We start from the raw sequence: 17,125 nt of genomic DNA, 5'->3' as shown, positions 1-17,125 counted from the left end.
TGCTGTGGTTATATTTTTCAAAGCTTAGGGTTGATGAATTACAACATCACTGACCACAACTGATTCTCTCCTTAAATGAAAATATTTTACTATAATGTATCTTAAAAACCATTTGACTAAACTAATTTGGACTATTTGTATTATGAAACATGTTTCTTGGTAAAAGTTGTCCTAAACTGAACAACTTATTTTTTCTTCTACTCAATATAAAATCTAATATACTGCCGTACTAGAGGCACATTAATGGAAGCATTTGGAGACTAGATTTAATCTCCGATTTCCCTGTTGGTCAAGTCATTAAGCTTCTAAGCCTCATGGTATCAAGCTTTTCATCAGAGGGTTAAATGCAGTTATTTTACAGGACAATGGAAGGGAGACTAACACTGCTTGTGTTCCTATGAACTTAGGGTACTATATTAGTAACTCTAATTTATTCTTCATGGCAACCCTGAAATATAGCATTATTTCAGTTTTCAAAAGGGGGAACTGATGTTCTAAGAAGTCAAGGGATTTGTATAAGGACACACAACTACTGAGTTGGCAGGTTTATAATTTCAACCCTGATATTCTTGATTTCAGAGCCCATATTTTTTTCTCTTATACCACAGGAGCCTTTCTGCTGTAATGTTATCACGAACTTACCGATTTTATGATTAGATGTTCTGTTTTACACTTTTTTATGTAATTTGATTCTTCATAAAAGAATTTAATAATCAACCTTAATAATCACTTTCACTAGATGGACTTTCTAGGGGCACCTGGGTGGCTCAGTCGTTGAGCATCTGCCTTTGGCTCAGGTCATGTTTCCAGGGTCCTGGGGTCGAGCCCCACATCGGGATCCCTGCTCCACAGGAGGCCTGCTTCTCCCTCTCCCACTCCCCCTGCTTATGTTCCCTCTCACGCTCTCTCTCTCTGTCAAATAAATAAATAAAATCTCTAAAAAAAAATCACTTTCATTTAGATATATAGTGTCTGACTCATGAGAATTTAAACTGTATTGAGCCAGAAGTTGTATGAAATGAATTGTTTTAAGCATAAGAATTATAAAGAAAAAAAAAGTTATATTAGAATAAGGAACACACACTCTTTAAGTGCCTACCCTGCCTCTTGATACCTGCTACATGCACGCACGCACACATGCACATACATACCATCTTTCAGCTGCCTTTCATTGTTGGCTCATTTGCAGAGTAAAGTGTAAATCTTACTTTTCAGAAAAACATGCTCAGAAGTTATTGGCTAAGGGATAAATACTAAGACTCAAAATTCAGTTCTCTAGGGAAATAGTGTCTCAGAATTTAGTCATTATGCAGTTTTATGACAATGAGGTATCATGAAGGTATAATGAACAGTAGGAGATATAATTTCTACCAAGGTTAGAGGTTATTTCTTACACAAGATGTAAGTATGTGTCTTTTATCACTGTGGACCAATCTTATCAGAGGGATAATTATGTCTTTTTCCATAATCCCAAGAAATAATATACTGTAAATATGATGTAACATAATTCTTCTTAGGGTTTATTAATGCACTTATAACTGAATTATGGGCCAATCTGGAATGTGGAAGAGATGACGTTAGAGTAACCCACCCCAGATCTACGCCAGTGGATCCTATTGACCGGAGCTGTCAAAAGGTAGGGAATGATCTGAGTATCTCTCTCAAAAATTACTTCATCCAGGGCTCCTGGGTGGCTCAGATGGTTAAGCGTCTGCCTTCGGCTCAGGTCATGATCCCGGGGTCCTGGGATCGAGTCCCACATCGGGCTCCCTGCTCCTTGGGAGCGCTTCTCCCTCTGCTTCTGTCTCTCTCTGTCTCTCATGAATAAATAAATAAAATCTTAAAAAAAAAAAAATTACTTCATCCAGGCTTTATATATATATATTCAGTTACAACCAGCAGCTTTTCCAAACTTTCTCTTCTCTCCTTTATTTCATTTCTAATTTTTTTGTTTTCAAAATAAGTGGCTAGAACTACCAGTGTTCAAAGAGAATTGCATTTTGCAAGGATGTTTTCCTTTCAAAATGTTTTTGGTAATTTTTCTCTTAATAAAGAGTAATACACACTAGACATGCTATGAAAAAACAACCTCCCTCCCCCCACCAAAACCCTAAAACAAAAACCAATCAACCAAAGCAAAAAAAAAAAAAAAAAAAAGCCCTTGGGTTTAAATCTAATAGAAAATTGTCAGGATTATTTGAAGGATGACTGGGCAAAGAGAAGATGCTATCATTTAGTGTAATGTGCCAAAAAAAGAAATTCTAAAGTACCTATACAATGTTCTAATTCAATGGCTTTTATGTATTTGATATGTTTCCCCAATTTTTTTTTGAATTTGCCATGTTAACTATTAAAATCAGCATTGGGGATTAGATCATTCACAATGTATTAGATATAGTCCATAATTAATAGAAATATGAAGAATAAGAGAAATGCGATTCAAACCCAGAAAAAGGCAACTAATAGAGATTGAAATGATGAAGAAATTGGAATTATATATAAGAATTTTGAGGGAATTGTTATAAGTAGCATGCAAAGGAAAATATTCTTGTAATGAATAAACAAACTGGAAATTATAGTAAAGAAATAGAAACCATATAAAAGAACCAGATAGAAACTCTAGAACTAAACTACCTTATCTGAAATAATTTTCTAGATGGGCTTAATAGAATATTTAAATACGACAGAAGAACTAGTCCGTGAACTTGAGATAGATAAATAGAAATTATATAATCTGAAGAACAGAGAGAAAAACTAGGGAATGCTTCTGTGATTTGTGAGACCTTATCAAAAGTTTTAATACCTTTGATTGATATATAGAAATAGAAGAAGAAAGGGAATGAATGGGACAGAAAGATATTGAACAAAAGCTGAATTTCCAAATATCTTGAAAAATGTAAATTTATAGACCAAGAAACAGTGAATCGCAAGGAAGAATACGCAAAGAATGAAAATGCAAAGGCAACCACAGCAAGGCTCATTATAGCCGTACAAACTGCTGAAAACTAAAGATAAAGAGAAAATCTTGAAAGAAGCCATAGAAAATCATACATAGAGGGGAACGGCAGAAAAGTGTGCTGATGTCTCATTAGAAACTGTGGAGGCCAGAAGATAATAGAGCATCTTTAATGTGCTGGAAGGGGGAAGCCCAGTCAACCTAGAATTCTGTATCCAGCAAAAGTACTCAAGGATAAAAGTAAAATAAACTTTAAAGGTTAAGAAAATATTTTTTAGCAGACTTGCATTTTATTTAACACAAAAGGAATTTCTTCAGGTTGAAGGACAATGATACCCGATGGATATTTGGATTTTCAGACTGAAAAGAAATTGCAAGTAGGTGAGTGAGTATAAAAAAGCCTGTTGGGGTGCCTAGGTGACTCAGTCCGTTAAGCCTCGGAGTCTTGATTTCGGCTCAGGTCATGCTCTCAGGAACATGAAATCTGAGCCTTCTGTCAGGCTCGCACTCAGTATGGTGCCTGCTTGGGATTCTCTCTCCCTCTCCCTTTGCCACTACCCCTTGCTCACTTGTGCTCATGTGCTCTCTCTCTCTCAAATAAATAAATAAAATCTTTAAAAAACAACAACAACCCTGTTTTTCTCTTAATTCATAGGACTCTTTAAAAGAAAACTATGACATATAGTGGGGTTTATTTTATACTTAGAGGTAATATATATGACAACTCTACTACACAGGGTAAGCAAATGGTGTAATGGTACACAAATCTATGTGGTTTCAAGATTCTTAAATTTTACATGAAGTGGAACAACATTAATTTTTAATCCCTAGAAAATATTTCTATTTCTATTATAAGGTTGGGATTTTCTTTAACTTCTTTGACTTTGAATTAGAAATGTCAGCATAAACTAATGGTTAATTTCTGTTAAAAAAACGTATATTCCTCTAAACTGTGAACTGAATTATCTAGAAATAACTCATAGCAAACATTCTTAGTGCCCAGCTTGTAGTTCTAAATATTATTCCTTAGGGAATTTGGATTTAATTTTACTGTCTTTTAAATTATAGAAAACAGTAATGTGGACTCCATATATAATGAGGTACACTAAACTCATTTCCAGTCCAGCCTCCTCTTACCTCTCTGTACCTGTGTTTTGGAATATGATAGACAATAGTACCATGTGGCTATATAAACCTACTTAAAACCAAAGTTAAAAATTCGGTCCCTCAAGTACATTTAATCTTGTGTTCAGTAGCTATATGTAGCTAGCAGTTGTTGCATAGTTCAAATAATATAACATTTCCAACACCACAGAGAGGTCTATTGGACAGCTGACCTAGAAAAACCACAAATAAAATGCAAAAGGTAGAGCTAAAATAAAATTCTAAAAATAACCCCATGCAGAGAGGGACAGAAAGGGGATGGGAAAAAGAAAACAAATAGGAAAAAGGTAGCCCTAATCAATAACTGCATTACATGTAAGAGACTAAATATTTAAAATGCAGAGATTTTCAGAATAAGACCCAAATATGTGCTGTCTCTAAGAAATTCACTTTAAAGAAAAAGACACTGATAAGTTGAAAGTCAATGAATAGAAAAAGAGGAAAAAATATACATTAGAAGACTGCAGTAGCCATATTTAATGTCAGAGACAGAGAAAATGAAGTAATGTTGGATTAAGAAACATTGGTCAATATATCAGGAGGACATAACAATCATAAGTTATGATCCTAGAAATGAGATTCAAAATATATGAAGCATTAAAATAACTTAAGGAAGATATAGGCAAATCTACAGTAATAGTTGCAGATTTTAACATTCCTCTTTTAGCAATTGATGTGACAGATCTTTCAGTCTGTTCTCAGGTACATGATATGAATATCACTAGTTATCACTTGATCTAATTGTTCTTTATGGATTACTATATTCAGTGACTGCAGAACACACATTTTCAAGAGTACTTAGCGTGCTTACCAAGAGACTTGCTGGGCTGGAGTGTTAAGTCTGCATAAACGTAAAATGATTGGAATAATACAAAGTATGTTCTGAGACCACAGTGAACCTAAGTATCACAAGCTAGAAACTGTAAAAGCCCAAATATTTGGAAATACACCTCTAAATTCACACAGCTCAAAGAAGTCATAAGGGAGATTAGGAAATATTTTAAAGCAGAAAATAAAAAGTAAAATAGAAAATTTGCAAATGTTTCTGAAGTAGTGCTAAGAGGGATATTTAACTGTAATATTTATATTAGAAATATCTAAAATAAATGAGTCAAGTTTTCACTCTAAGAAACTAGAAAAAGAACAAATTATACCCAAAGCAAATGGAAGAAAGGAAATAATAAACTTTAGAGCAGAAATTAATGAAACAGAGTAAAGACAAATGAGAAAAGTAACAAAGCCAAAAGTTGGTACTTGCAAATGATTATTAAAAATAATAAACCCCTGGCTAGACTCATCAAGAAAATGAGGGGCCCAAAGTTAATCAAGAATGAAAGAAGAGTTTCACTGAAGATCCTGTAGTTATTAAGGAATAATAAAGGAGTATTATAATCAGCTTTATGCTGTAAGTTAAACAACTAAGATAAAATTGGCAAACTCCTTAAATATGCTTACCAAAACTGACCCAGTATAAAATAGAAAATCTGAATAGCTATGTTCTGTTAAAGAAATCGAATTCATTATCAAATTCCATAGAGAGCCACGTGGTTTCACTGGTGAATTCTATGAAACTCTTAGAGAGAACAACACTCTTCCACAAGTTTTTTCTCAAAACAGAGGTTGAAGAATTAAGTTCTAACTTATGTGAGGAGACCATCATAATACTGATGTGGATGAGATAACACTGTTATTGAAAAAAAATAGACAAGTATATCTGAGCATAGACTTAAATATTTAACAAAATATCAAATTGTATATAGTAATATATAAAGGATCCATCATTTTTTATGATCAAGTGGGGTTTATCCCAAGCAACTGAAAGTTGGTTTCTCATTCTAAAATGGGACTATAATATTAACAGAATACAGAAGACTCATACGATGATTTCAGTAGACATGGACACATCATTTGACAAAACTTAATGCCCATTTATGATAAAAACTTGGCAGATTTAATTCGATCTGATAAATACTATCTATCAAAAACATGAATCTCATATTTAATGGTGAAATATTGGACCTAAAATCTGTTCACTTATCAATTTAACATTGTATTAGATCTTAGTGCGATAAGTAAAAAAAAAAATAGGAAGGCATACAGATTAGAAAGATGTAAAACTATTTAAAATGGTTTGATTCTCTTATCTTAAATTCGCCTTTTTAAATCACTTTCTGATTTCTGTGTTAGAAACTTAAAAATACATTTTTGGTGTAATAAGTATAATTGATAGAACCCCAAATTTTAATTTATTTTCCCCCGGTACTGTCTACCCTCAAAATCATTTTCCTTCACAGCTTTCTATCTATAAGGTAAAATGAAATTCCCATTACTTTTCTGGAAAAACTTAGTTCTTTTTCCTAGAGGATAAAGGTAGTGATCATTAACATAGTACATCTCCTCCTGCCTACCTGCCTGCTACTTTGCAGTCATAGCTCTCATCTCCTCTTGCTTTGCTGTATAGTGTGATCCTCCCAATGTCCTTCCAACCCTCTCTGTAGTATGGTACCATCAGATCACTTGGAGAACCATTTTAAATGATCTAATAGTGTATTTGTCCTCTATTACAGTGTGAGTTCTTGAGGGCAGGGACCATTCCTTCATTCATATTTTTATTCTTAGCATCTGGCATAATTGCTGATAAGCAGCTGGTGTTAAAATATTTTGAATTAATAAGTGAATGGATAATCATTATCAACCTGAAGGAGTTTTAATTCATAAAAAGTATTTGTTCTTGGGTAATTTTAAAATGCTTTAGTCTCAAGATACATCAAATATTTGGCCTTTAATTAGTTTCCTTACTATTACTTTACAAAACCTTATTTTCGTCAAGACATGGAAGTAAAATGTTTTGTGCTAATATAAATTTTAGGATAATTAATGTTTGATATTAGCACATCTTATGATGTTTTCTTGGGAACTCATGATTATATTATAAATAAGACCTCACAATTTTATAGTATGCTAATGTTTTTTTAAAAAAATGCTCACTGTATGAAAAATGCATTTTTTCTCCTAGAAACAAGCTGCTGAAATTTTCTCAAGTTTCTTTAAAATTGTTTAGTTCGTTTTGTTCAACTATAATTACTGAATTTTTACCTTATGTTTTACATAATTAGAGTACCATATCAGAAGTTACCATGATTCTATGTGGTCTAGGTTGTTTTATTTCTTAGGTGAAAGGAGGAAGTTTCATGTTTACCCATGGAATTCCTCATGTGCAAATAATACGAAAACTCTCAGGATAGTATTGATATGTGATTTGTAAAGACCATGTGCCTTTATGGACAGTGTCAGATGTTAAGATGAACATTTATTAAAAAGTTTCTTGTAATAATAGATAGGAAGGATATTTTAAATAAGACTCATTTATAACTCTAAATACTGGGTAAATATTCAGAACATTTATAAAATATTTACGTATTTAAATTATAAAGCATTTTCCTTTTTTTTTAACATCTTATTTTTTTCATAAACTGGATGAATAATACAAATATGAAATCTATGTTAATCATCTTTGTAGTCAACACCTGGATGATTAGTGAATTTTTCCTAGGTGGTTTCGTAGGTGGCCATGAATTCTCTAGTTTCCCTGCAGTTCATTTTATGTATAATTAATTGACACATTCCTTAAACATCCTTTCCTTGATACCAGTTTTTTTGTTTTGTTTTGTTTTCTCTATAGTGAACACTTCTTGCATAGTGTTCTTTAGATAAGCATTCAGTAAATGGCAACTAGGTTATTAAATTTAGTCATTCTACTTTATGATAACTTTATTGCTATCCAAATGATACTAGGTTTAAATCAGGAGTATATAGATTATTTTCTTAGAAGTAGTTAAAAATTCCATCTTCATTTTATGGAATATTCATGGGAAGAAAAGGAAACTTTTAAAGAATTCATTTTTCATTCTACAGCAACATTTTGTTAAAATCCACTGTGTTAAATATATTGACTATAACCACTGTTATTTGTTAAGGAATATTGCATTTGGCATAATAAGGGTGGAGGTGGAGATAAAATGGACTGTACCTTCCAAGTCCTCAAACAAGGACTGTGTAGCACAGTGACATTGTTAAATAGTGTCTGAAGATTATACTGGGAGTTGTAATGAGTAACCTAGCCTGAAAATAAGAAAATGCCGATTAGTTCTGCTGCCAACTTTCTGATTGCGTGTCTTTGGCTGAGTCACTTAACTTCTCTGGTCCTTAAGTTTTTTCATCTAGTATGTGAGAGATTGAATTAACTGTTCTTCTAAATTTTCTCGTGTTCTGATTACAGTGAAAATTCTTAATTTGATTCTCAAGTTTTCTGAATCCAGTGAAAATTTTTTTAAAACGATAAGCAGAAAACTTAATAGTTACAAATAAATACAACTAATACAATATGAATGAAACATACAGGTATTGGCAAAACACAGGGTTTCTAGAGGTGAATAGAATTCATTAGAAAGCCTTCTAGAAAAAAAATGTGGCAAGTTTATGAAGTGGGATAATGAGTAAGTGGGAGGGTAGGAGGAATATGTTGGTAGGATCAAAAGGTTTGCATATGTGGCAGTCATTTATTTGAAGGAGACCACAGGCAGATTCAATTGACTGAAGTAGTGATTTCCTGCTGAGGAATAATGGAAAACAAGGCTTTTGACACTGTGAAGAGAAGAAAGGTGTCAATTAGTTAAGTGCCTTGAAAGTCTTGCTAAGGAGTTTAGGCTTGATAGTGATGGGCAACCACTGCATGCTTTTGTTCAGGTGATCCAAAGAATGAACTGTGCCTGAGAAAAATCTTCAGGTTGTTTTTAGTAAGATGAAATGTGAGAGCTTAAAAACTTCATGGAGAGATTAACTTGTTAAGATTGCACCAGAAAATGAGCTGGTTTTGATAGGTAAAGGCATGGCTTTTTAAATTAACTATAATAATTAGGTTAGTTGGATTTCCAGTGAATGTAGTTAAAGGATAAAGAAAACCTTGTGACCTGAATACGAGAATATATAGAATTTATTATCTTGCTTCAGAGCCCCACAGTGTTACTCTCTTGTATTTCTTACACTACAGTTAAAACAATGCAAATAATGAGAAAGATGGATCATTTCTTTTTTTTAACATTTAATATTATTTTATTCAGCTTTTTCCAGCAATAAAATCATTTCATTTTTTTTCTCAAAACCAAACTTTTCAAGAGATACAAGACATTTTAAAACATTTTCCAACTCCTATATATTCTGTTACAATTGTTATGCATTATCAGCACATAGATTATTGTTGAGGTTAGCTATTTGGCACTTAACATGTATGTATTTCACATTTATGTAGATTAATTAGGCTTATTTTAAAAAATTAACCCTCATAGTCATACTCCTATAAAACTGTATCATGGATGTGGTTGAAAAACATGCACCATTTAAATGACAGTGTTTTCTTTCTTCCCTGCCTAGTCTTTTCTAGCACTGGTGAACTTGTTACCGTATCCTGCTGTTTATGAGCTGGTAGGCAATCAAGATCTTCCTAATAAAGCAGAGTATTCTCTTCGTGAAGTCCCAACATGTGTTATTGTAAGTCATTTTCTTTTAATCTTTACCTTATATAAGTGATATTTGAGATTTGTAGTACAGTGCAGTTTGACAGAAAAAAGGAACATTATTTAATGGTGTTTAAAGGCTGATTTGATTTATTTACCCATGGAATATGCTCCGAATTATCTGTGCCTGGAATTTTTAATCCAGGTCACCTAAAAGTTACAACACCTCTTGGAATACAAGGTTAATGCTCCCCAATCAGGAAAGAAACATGGCATAAACAGAAATATATACGTGAATGATTTTTAGATGGTTTATGTTACTAGTCACACCAGTGTTGCTTCTTCATTGGCTAGAATAATTAGGATTAAACTAGATCCAAGGAGTCCAATATATTTTCTGCTTATATTTTAATGAACTACCTATTACTGCCCCATGAGGGCAGTATATACATATTTATTTGAGACTTTTTTCATATTCATACTCCCAAATGGGTAACTTGTTTTAATCATTTAGAGATATTTAGTTCCTCATCTTTGGGTAACTTTATGAATTAAGCACATAAAATATGTACTTATGCATTCATAAAGAATTATTTAATTAACACTGAAATTCTATTAATCATTCCTATTTTCTGGTCCCTTTGACCTGTGTGTTATTGTTTTTTCTATAGTTTTGCCCATTTGAATATTTTTAATTCTTGTTAATCCTAAACATTCTAATTTTTAAAAAATTCTCTACTCTGGAAATTTTTGATAATTTTATGAATGAAATATAAAGATAGATACTTCTAATGTTGGATTTTTAATTTCTATTCTCTTTTCCTTGAAGTGTTTCAATTTTACCTTGTGCTACTTGTATCTTGGCATTTCTTAAGTAGTTTTATAATCAGCCATTTATGTGTCTGTCTTCCCTGCTACCCTGTGAGTGCCTGAGAGCAAGTAGGATATCTTAGTCATCCTTAGCATTTAGCACATTGTAGATGTCCAGCGAATGGTTTTTGAAGATATTCCTAAAATTATTGCCTTTGTTGAAATCAGTTATGGGAGTCTTGTCACTCTCTTCTACGTCTGTGGTTCTACTTCTGGTTCTCTTCCAGCTTCTCTGGTCTCTCCTATATAGTCTCCTTTGTGGACTTCTCTACCTCTGCTGTCTGTTATCCAGATTGATCTCATCCAGTACTGTAACTTTAGTTGTATATGGACAGTTCTGACCTATATTGCTCACCTGTCAAATCTATACTCAGATTTCTACCAGATAATGGACATCTGGAACACTGATGGGCATCTTAGTCTTACCCCTTCTAGAACTGAATATAATGTTTGGGTTTTTTTTCTATTTTAAATCAATTCCATTTCTTGTTTTCCTATCTCAGCATATGGCACCATCATCCACATAACTGAATGCGCTAGAAACCTGGAAGTCATCACTGACTTCTCTTTCTATATATGCAATTAATCACCATGTATAGATTTTTGCTTCCCTAATAACTACATCTTGTTTACTTTTTTTATTTCTATTAAGGCCACCTTAGCTCAGACTCTCATTTGTTGTCTAGATTACTTCAGTGAGATCCTAACTGCTTTTTTTTCCCCCAGTCTCAACCTGTAATTTATCCTCCTGCTGATTTATTCTCAAAGTGGTCCTTTAGAAATGAAAACCAGATGTAGTAATTCTATTTAAAATCTTTGCTGACTTCCTTTCGCCTCCATGCGTAGCCATGTTCTTTTGCCTGACATACAGCTTCTCCTTGTTTCTCAAAGCCCTTTTTTTTCTCTTGTCACCTTCCACTCTCTGATTTCCAGGGTCTTTGAACAAGTTTCTTCCTTTCTCTGGGATCTGGAAGCTTTCTAAACCTTGCTTTTTGGCTATATAGTATCTCCTCATTTTTCATGCCTTACTCAAAAGAAGTCGTCTCATATGTCACAGTATTGTATAATTACTTTTGCATTTGTCTCTCCTAATGGACTATAAAATCCATGAGGGGAGGAACTGGATTTTATCTTTTGCCCAAAAAGTCTAGCAAGTTGTTGTTTTGTTTTTCTTTTGCTACTGTGAGCATGGTAGGTTCTCAGTAACTTCACTGTTTTATTAAATATATGATAGGGTCTTAATGATCTTGGCCCTTCTTAGGCTTTATTCAAAAGAATTTAAATTTAGTATCTTTCTGTTTTCTTTGGGAGTCCTGTGACAGGAACCCTAGGAAGTTAAACTGAGGAACCGTGTGTGTGTTTGTGTGTGCATGTCCACGTGTGTGTGTATGTGTATTTAACTGCACACATTCATGGGTGGGCTTTCTTTTGTGGATGCTTTCAAACTTGCATTTAAAAAAGTGGTATAATGAACTCCCATATACTCAACACTAAACTTTAGCTTTTATCAACATTCTGTCAGTGTTCTGCCATCTATTCCCCTATTCTTAACCAGTTTCCTCTCCTTTAGTCCTACATTTTTTTTTCCTGGAGAATTATAAAGCATATTTTAGGCATAATGCCAATTTATCTGTAAATAATTTATTACGTATCTTTAAGTAATAAGGACCTCTGGGTTTTGTTGCGTTTTGTTTGAATTACCACCTTGTAAACCATCATGGCTTTAATCATATCTAAAATGTTAGCTATAAGCCCTTAATATTATCTAATATGTGGTCTATATAGAAGTTTCCTTTTTCTTAAGATGTCTTTTTTTTTTTTTAATAGTTGGTCAAGTCATGATCCAAACAAGGTCCATACATTGCATTCAGTCATTATGTCTTTTACATCTTTTTTCTAAAACAGTTCTTTCTTTGTTTCCATGTCATTGATTTATTGGAAAAACTGGGTTATTTGTCCTGGGTTGCATTGATTCATTGTTTCACCAGGAGATGTGAAGTGGTGATTCTAGTTCTGTCATTCTTTTTATATTTCACTGGAATTATTTAAATAATAAAGGAAACCCTGAAACAGTTTTTTTTCAGGAATGGCAGAATAAATGCTTGACTATTTATAAATTCTCAAAGTAGTGAATTGGTCTAGTAATCTCCAAAAGGGATGTTTTTTATTAGTATCATTATGAGCTTCTAGTTTTTATATGTATATGTTTCAATCCAGTACAGTTAATCATTCTTGCTTTTGATAATCAAGATATTCCTTGGCTACAGAGTCCTTTTGACATGTTGTTATTCCTGTTTGGTATATTTCTCATGTAAGATGTTCTGGGCTCATTGTATACATTTTCTGTCTCAGTCCTGGAATCGGCCATCTTCAAAGAGTTGTTCCTTTTACTAGGACTTGCTATTTAGAAACTATAACCTGGACACTAGAAATGTTCATGGTTTAGGGTTGTCATTATTTCTAGTCTTTTCAGTGGACAGCTGAAGAGTATAAGTGTTTTTTTAAAGAGAAATTCATCATGAGCCTGTATTGATTTTTTTTCTTAGATTTTTTCTCTTTCACTGAAAAGCTTGGTTACTAATGACATGAATGAAACTACTTATTTGCTTTTATTGTACAGTGTACATATAATAGTTTCAGAATAAAATAAGATTAGTGCATGCATATTGACATTTCATTTCAGTTAGTTTTGTTATTAGAATTTATGCCACCAGGGATTTGCAATCAAAATGTTGTGTTTTAAAGTTACTTGAAGTAAGTAAATCTCTGTTCTGCCTCATTATGCCACTAACTTAATAGACTTGTTTTAGAATGTTCTAAATTGAGAGGTTGTTTTACCTTTTGTATTAATTTTGTCTTTTCGATTCTTACATGATTTAATGTTCTTTTAAAATATGTGACTCCAATATGTAACGAGGTATAGTCACAGAATGTGCTTACATATTAATCCCTTTTGTCCTTTCTCACCGTATGTATGTATTGATCTTCATTATAATAGCAGCTAGCTCCATGTAGCTATTTAAATTTAAATTAATGACAACTAAATAAAATTCAAAATTTCTCTCCTTTAAGTTCTATCCACATTTCAAGTTTTCAAGTACCCACTAGCCATAGGTGGCCAATGACTACCGCATTAGATAGCACAGACAGAATATTTCCATCATTGCAGAAAGTTCTTTTTTATAGCACCCTTATAACTAACACTTTTTATTAGTTTTTGGCTTACACTTCAACTGTTACTTTACAACTGTTACTTTAAAAAATAATATATATTCTTTCCCTCCAGACTTAAGTAAAAGATAGTATGCTCTAAACACGGTCCTGTCTCTGCATTTTTCTTTTCATTCTTTACCTTTGAGATTACTGCATACCAGTATATAGAGCTCTGCCTTTATCCTTTTCTACAAATGCATGGTATACTGTTGTGCTAGAGTTTATTCATCCAATCATCTATTGGTAGACGCTGGATTCTTTAAGATTTTTGCTATTTAAAGTTATGCCAAAATTAATAGCTTGGTTTATATTTTTTGTATTTACCAGTGTGCCTATATATTTTTTCTACTGTTGCATAACAACTTGCTACAAACTTAACAAATTAAAACCACACAGTTAGGAGCTCACAATTTTGTACATCAGAAGTCTCGCATGGTGTTTCTGGGTTTTCTGCTCAGAGTATTATAAGCCAAAATCAAGATGTTGGCCAGGCTAAGTGCTCATCTGGAGGCCCTGGGGAAAACTGCAATTCCAAATTAATACCAAGCAGAATTCAATTTCTTAGGTTGTAGGACTAAAGTGCCTGGCTTTCTGCTGGCTGTCAGGCAGGAGTTGCTCCTGGTGCTTTGTTCAGTGGCCCTCTCCATTTCAACAGTGAACAACATCCCTCCTGTCAAATCCCTTTCATGCTTTGAATCTCTCTGACTTCCTCTTCTGTGAACAGACCCGAGAAAATTCTTTTCTTTTGAATGGCTCTTGTGATGATATCAGAGCCACTCGCATAATCTCCTAATTTAAAATCAATTAAGGACTTCCGCAAAAATCTCTTCACAGCAATACATGCATTAGTGTTTAAGGCCTCAGAATCTTGGGAGCTCTTAAATTCTGCCCACTATAGAATCTTTGGGCTAGATTTCTAGAAGTGGAGTCACTGGGTTGAAAGGTAAATTCATACATAATTTTAGTATATATTGCTAGTTTTTTTATCTACAGGGAATAATCTTTTTGCTTTCCCATGAATGAGATATAATAGTGACTGTTTTCTAGCAGTTTCATTAAGAAGTTTATGTGATCACAGGTTTAGATACCTGTCTGACAGGAGAAAAGTATTAATGTATGTTTTTCTTGTGAACACATTTTTTCATATGCTTAATGGCCATTGGTGACTTCTCAATGGTGTTTCAATTTATTTTTATTAATTTTCTCTTTGTTTTCTTTTTCTTACTTTTGAGGAATTGTTTATATTTTAGGGATGTTAGACCTTAACTTCTCATGATTTCATAACAGGTATCTACCAAAACTCTAGATCCTGCAAACAACTCTCAAGTTATACTTTAATAAGTTAAAGGTCAACAACAAAATATTCTGTCCCTTTAACACATATAATCTTTGATTGTTTTTCAGTTCCTATCACTTAATTTCCAGCTATATAAGTGAAGTATTAGGTAGGACCCCTTTGGTTATTGGAAAAACTCCGTTTGAATTAGTTTCAGTGGAAGAGGAAATTTATTGACCTGCATAAGAAAATTTATTGGCATGCAATGGAAAAAAGACATTCTCTTCAATAAATGGTGCTGGGAAAATTGGACAGCTATACACAGAAGAATGAAACTCAACCATTCTCTAATATCATACACAAAGATAAACTCAAAATGGATGAAAGACCTCAATGTGAGACAGGAATCCATCAAAATCCTAGAGGAGAACTTAGGCAGTAACCACTTCGGCATCAGCCACAACAACTTGTTTCAAGATACATCTCCAAAGGCAAGTGAAACAAAAGCAAAAATGAACTTTTGGGACTTCATCAAGATAAAAAGCTTCTGCACAGCAAAGGAAACAGTCAACAAAACAAAGAGGCAACCCACAGGATGGGAGAAGATACACTACAGACAAAAGGCTGATATCCAAGATCTATAAAGAACTTCTCAAACTCAACACCCAAAAAACAAATAATCAAGTCAAAAAATGGGCAGAAGACATGAACAGACACTTCTCCAAAGAAGACATACAAATGGCTAACAGACGCATGAAAAAATATTCATCATCATTAGCCATCAGGGAAATTCAAATCAAAACCACATTGAGATATCACCTTATACCAGTTAGAATGGCAAAAATTGACAAGGCAAGAAACAACAAATGTTGGAGAGATTGTGGAGAAAGGGGAACCCTCTTACACTGTTGCTGGGAATGCAAGTTGGTACAGCCACTTTGGAAAACAGTGTGGAGGTGCCTCAAAAAATTAAAAATAGAGCTACCCTATGACCCAGCAATTGCACTCCTGAGTATTTACCCCAAAGACACAGATGTAGTGAAAAGAAGGGCCATATGCACCCCAATGTTCATAGCAGCAGTGTCCCCAATAGCCAAACTGTGAAAAGAGCCGAGATGCCCTTCAACAGATGAATGGTTAAAGAAGACGTGGTCCATATATACAATGGAATATTACTCAGCCATCAGAAAGGATGAATACCCAACTTTTACATCAACGTGGATGGGACTGGAGGAGATTATGCTAAGTGAAATAAGTCAAGCAGAGAAAGTCAATTATCATATGGTTTCACCTATTTGTGGAATGTAAGGAATAGCATGGAGGACATTAGGAGAAAGGGAAAATGAAGGGGGGGAAATCAGAGGGGGGGATGACCATGAGAGACTATGGGCTCCAAGAAACAAACTGAGGGTTTCGGGGGGGTGGGATGGGTTAGCTTGGTGATGGGTATTAAGGAGGGCACATACTGCTTGGAGCACTGGGTGTTATACGAAAACAATGAATCATGGAACACCACATCAAAACTAATGATGTACTGTATGGTGACTAACATAACATAATAAAGTAAAATAAAATTTAAATAAATAAATAAAATCTTAAAAAAAAATTTGTTGGCTCTAATAAACATCTGCAGCTTGTGTGGAGTAACGGTGTGGGAGATAACTGAGAAACTTGGATGCCAGTACCAGTGACAGGAGTATTCCATGTTCTTAACAAGAGGTGATAGCTGATTATAGTTCTCTTTGCATAACCAAGGAGTATAAACAATTATTTAACCTAAGGGTGAACTTGCTAATTGTCAGAGCTGACTAAAAGTGGGATAGGCTGCCTTGGGATTCTGTGAGTTCCTTATCCTGAGTTCTTTTTGGTGGAGATACTGTAGATCATATCCAAGAACCTATTGGATGGTTGTAGTACATAATCTTTAAGCTCTTTGTCAACCCTGAGAATATGTTTGCAGTATTTAGCATAACGCCTGGCACACAGTAGATGTGCAGTATATGCTAAATAAAATATTTGTGGACTTCGTTATGCCACAAGAGCAAAGAACAAAACAAAAAACAAGGACAAGTAGAAATAGAACTTCAAATGTAGTCAGGTTCACATCTGTCTGTCTCTCTGTGTCATCTTGTC

At 33.7% G+C, this 17,125-nt stretch overlaps 1 protein-coding gene across 6 annotated transcripts in view; it reads left to right on the top strand.

The window, feature by feature from the left end:
* The window catches only part of TBC1D32 (TBC1 domain family member 32), a 201,498-nt gene that overhangs the window by 75,563 nt on the left and 108,810 nt on the right, over window positions 1–17,125 (top strand). For all 6 annotated transcript variants that reach the window (XM_064598061.1, XM_064598058.1, XM_064598056.1 and 3 more), the window contains 2 exons: window positions 1,518–1,636; window positions 9,551–9,667. In XM_064598061.1, the coding sequence (XP_064454131.1) occupies window positions 1,518–1,636; window positions 9,551–9,667 (236 nt within the window). The remainder of the gene's footprint in view (window positions 1–1,517; window positions 1,637–9,550; window positions 9,668–17,125) is intronic.

This window comes from Mirounga angustirostris, unplaced genomic scaffold (genome assembly GCF_029215605.1).
Source record: "Mirounga angustirostris isolate CCGP_5_RB_7025 unplaced genomic scaffold, mMirAng1.0.hap1 SCAF_8, whole genome shotgun sequence".
Lineage (NCBI taxonomy): Eukaryota > Metazoa > Chordata > Mammalia > Carnivora > Phocidae > Mirounga > Mirounga angustirostris.
The sequence above is the reverse complement of the archived record's forward strand: the minus strand, read 5'-3'. Positions and strand labels throughout refer to the sequence as shown.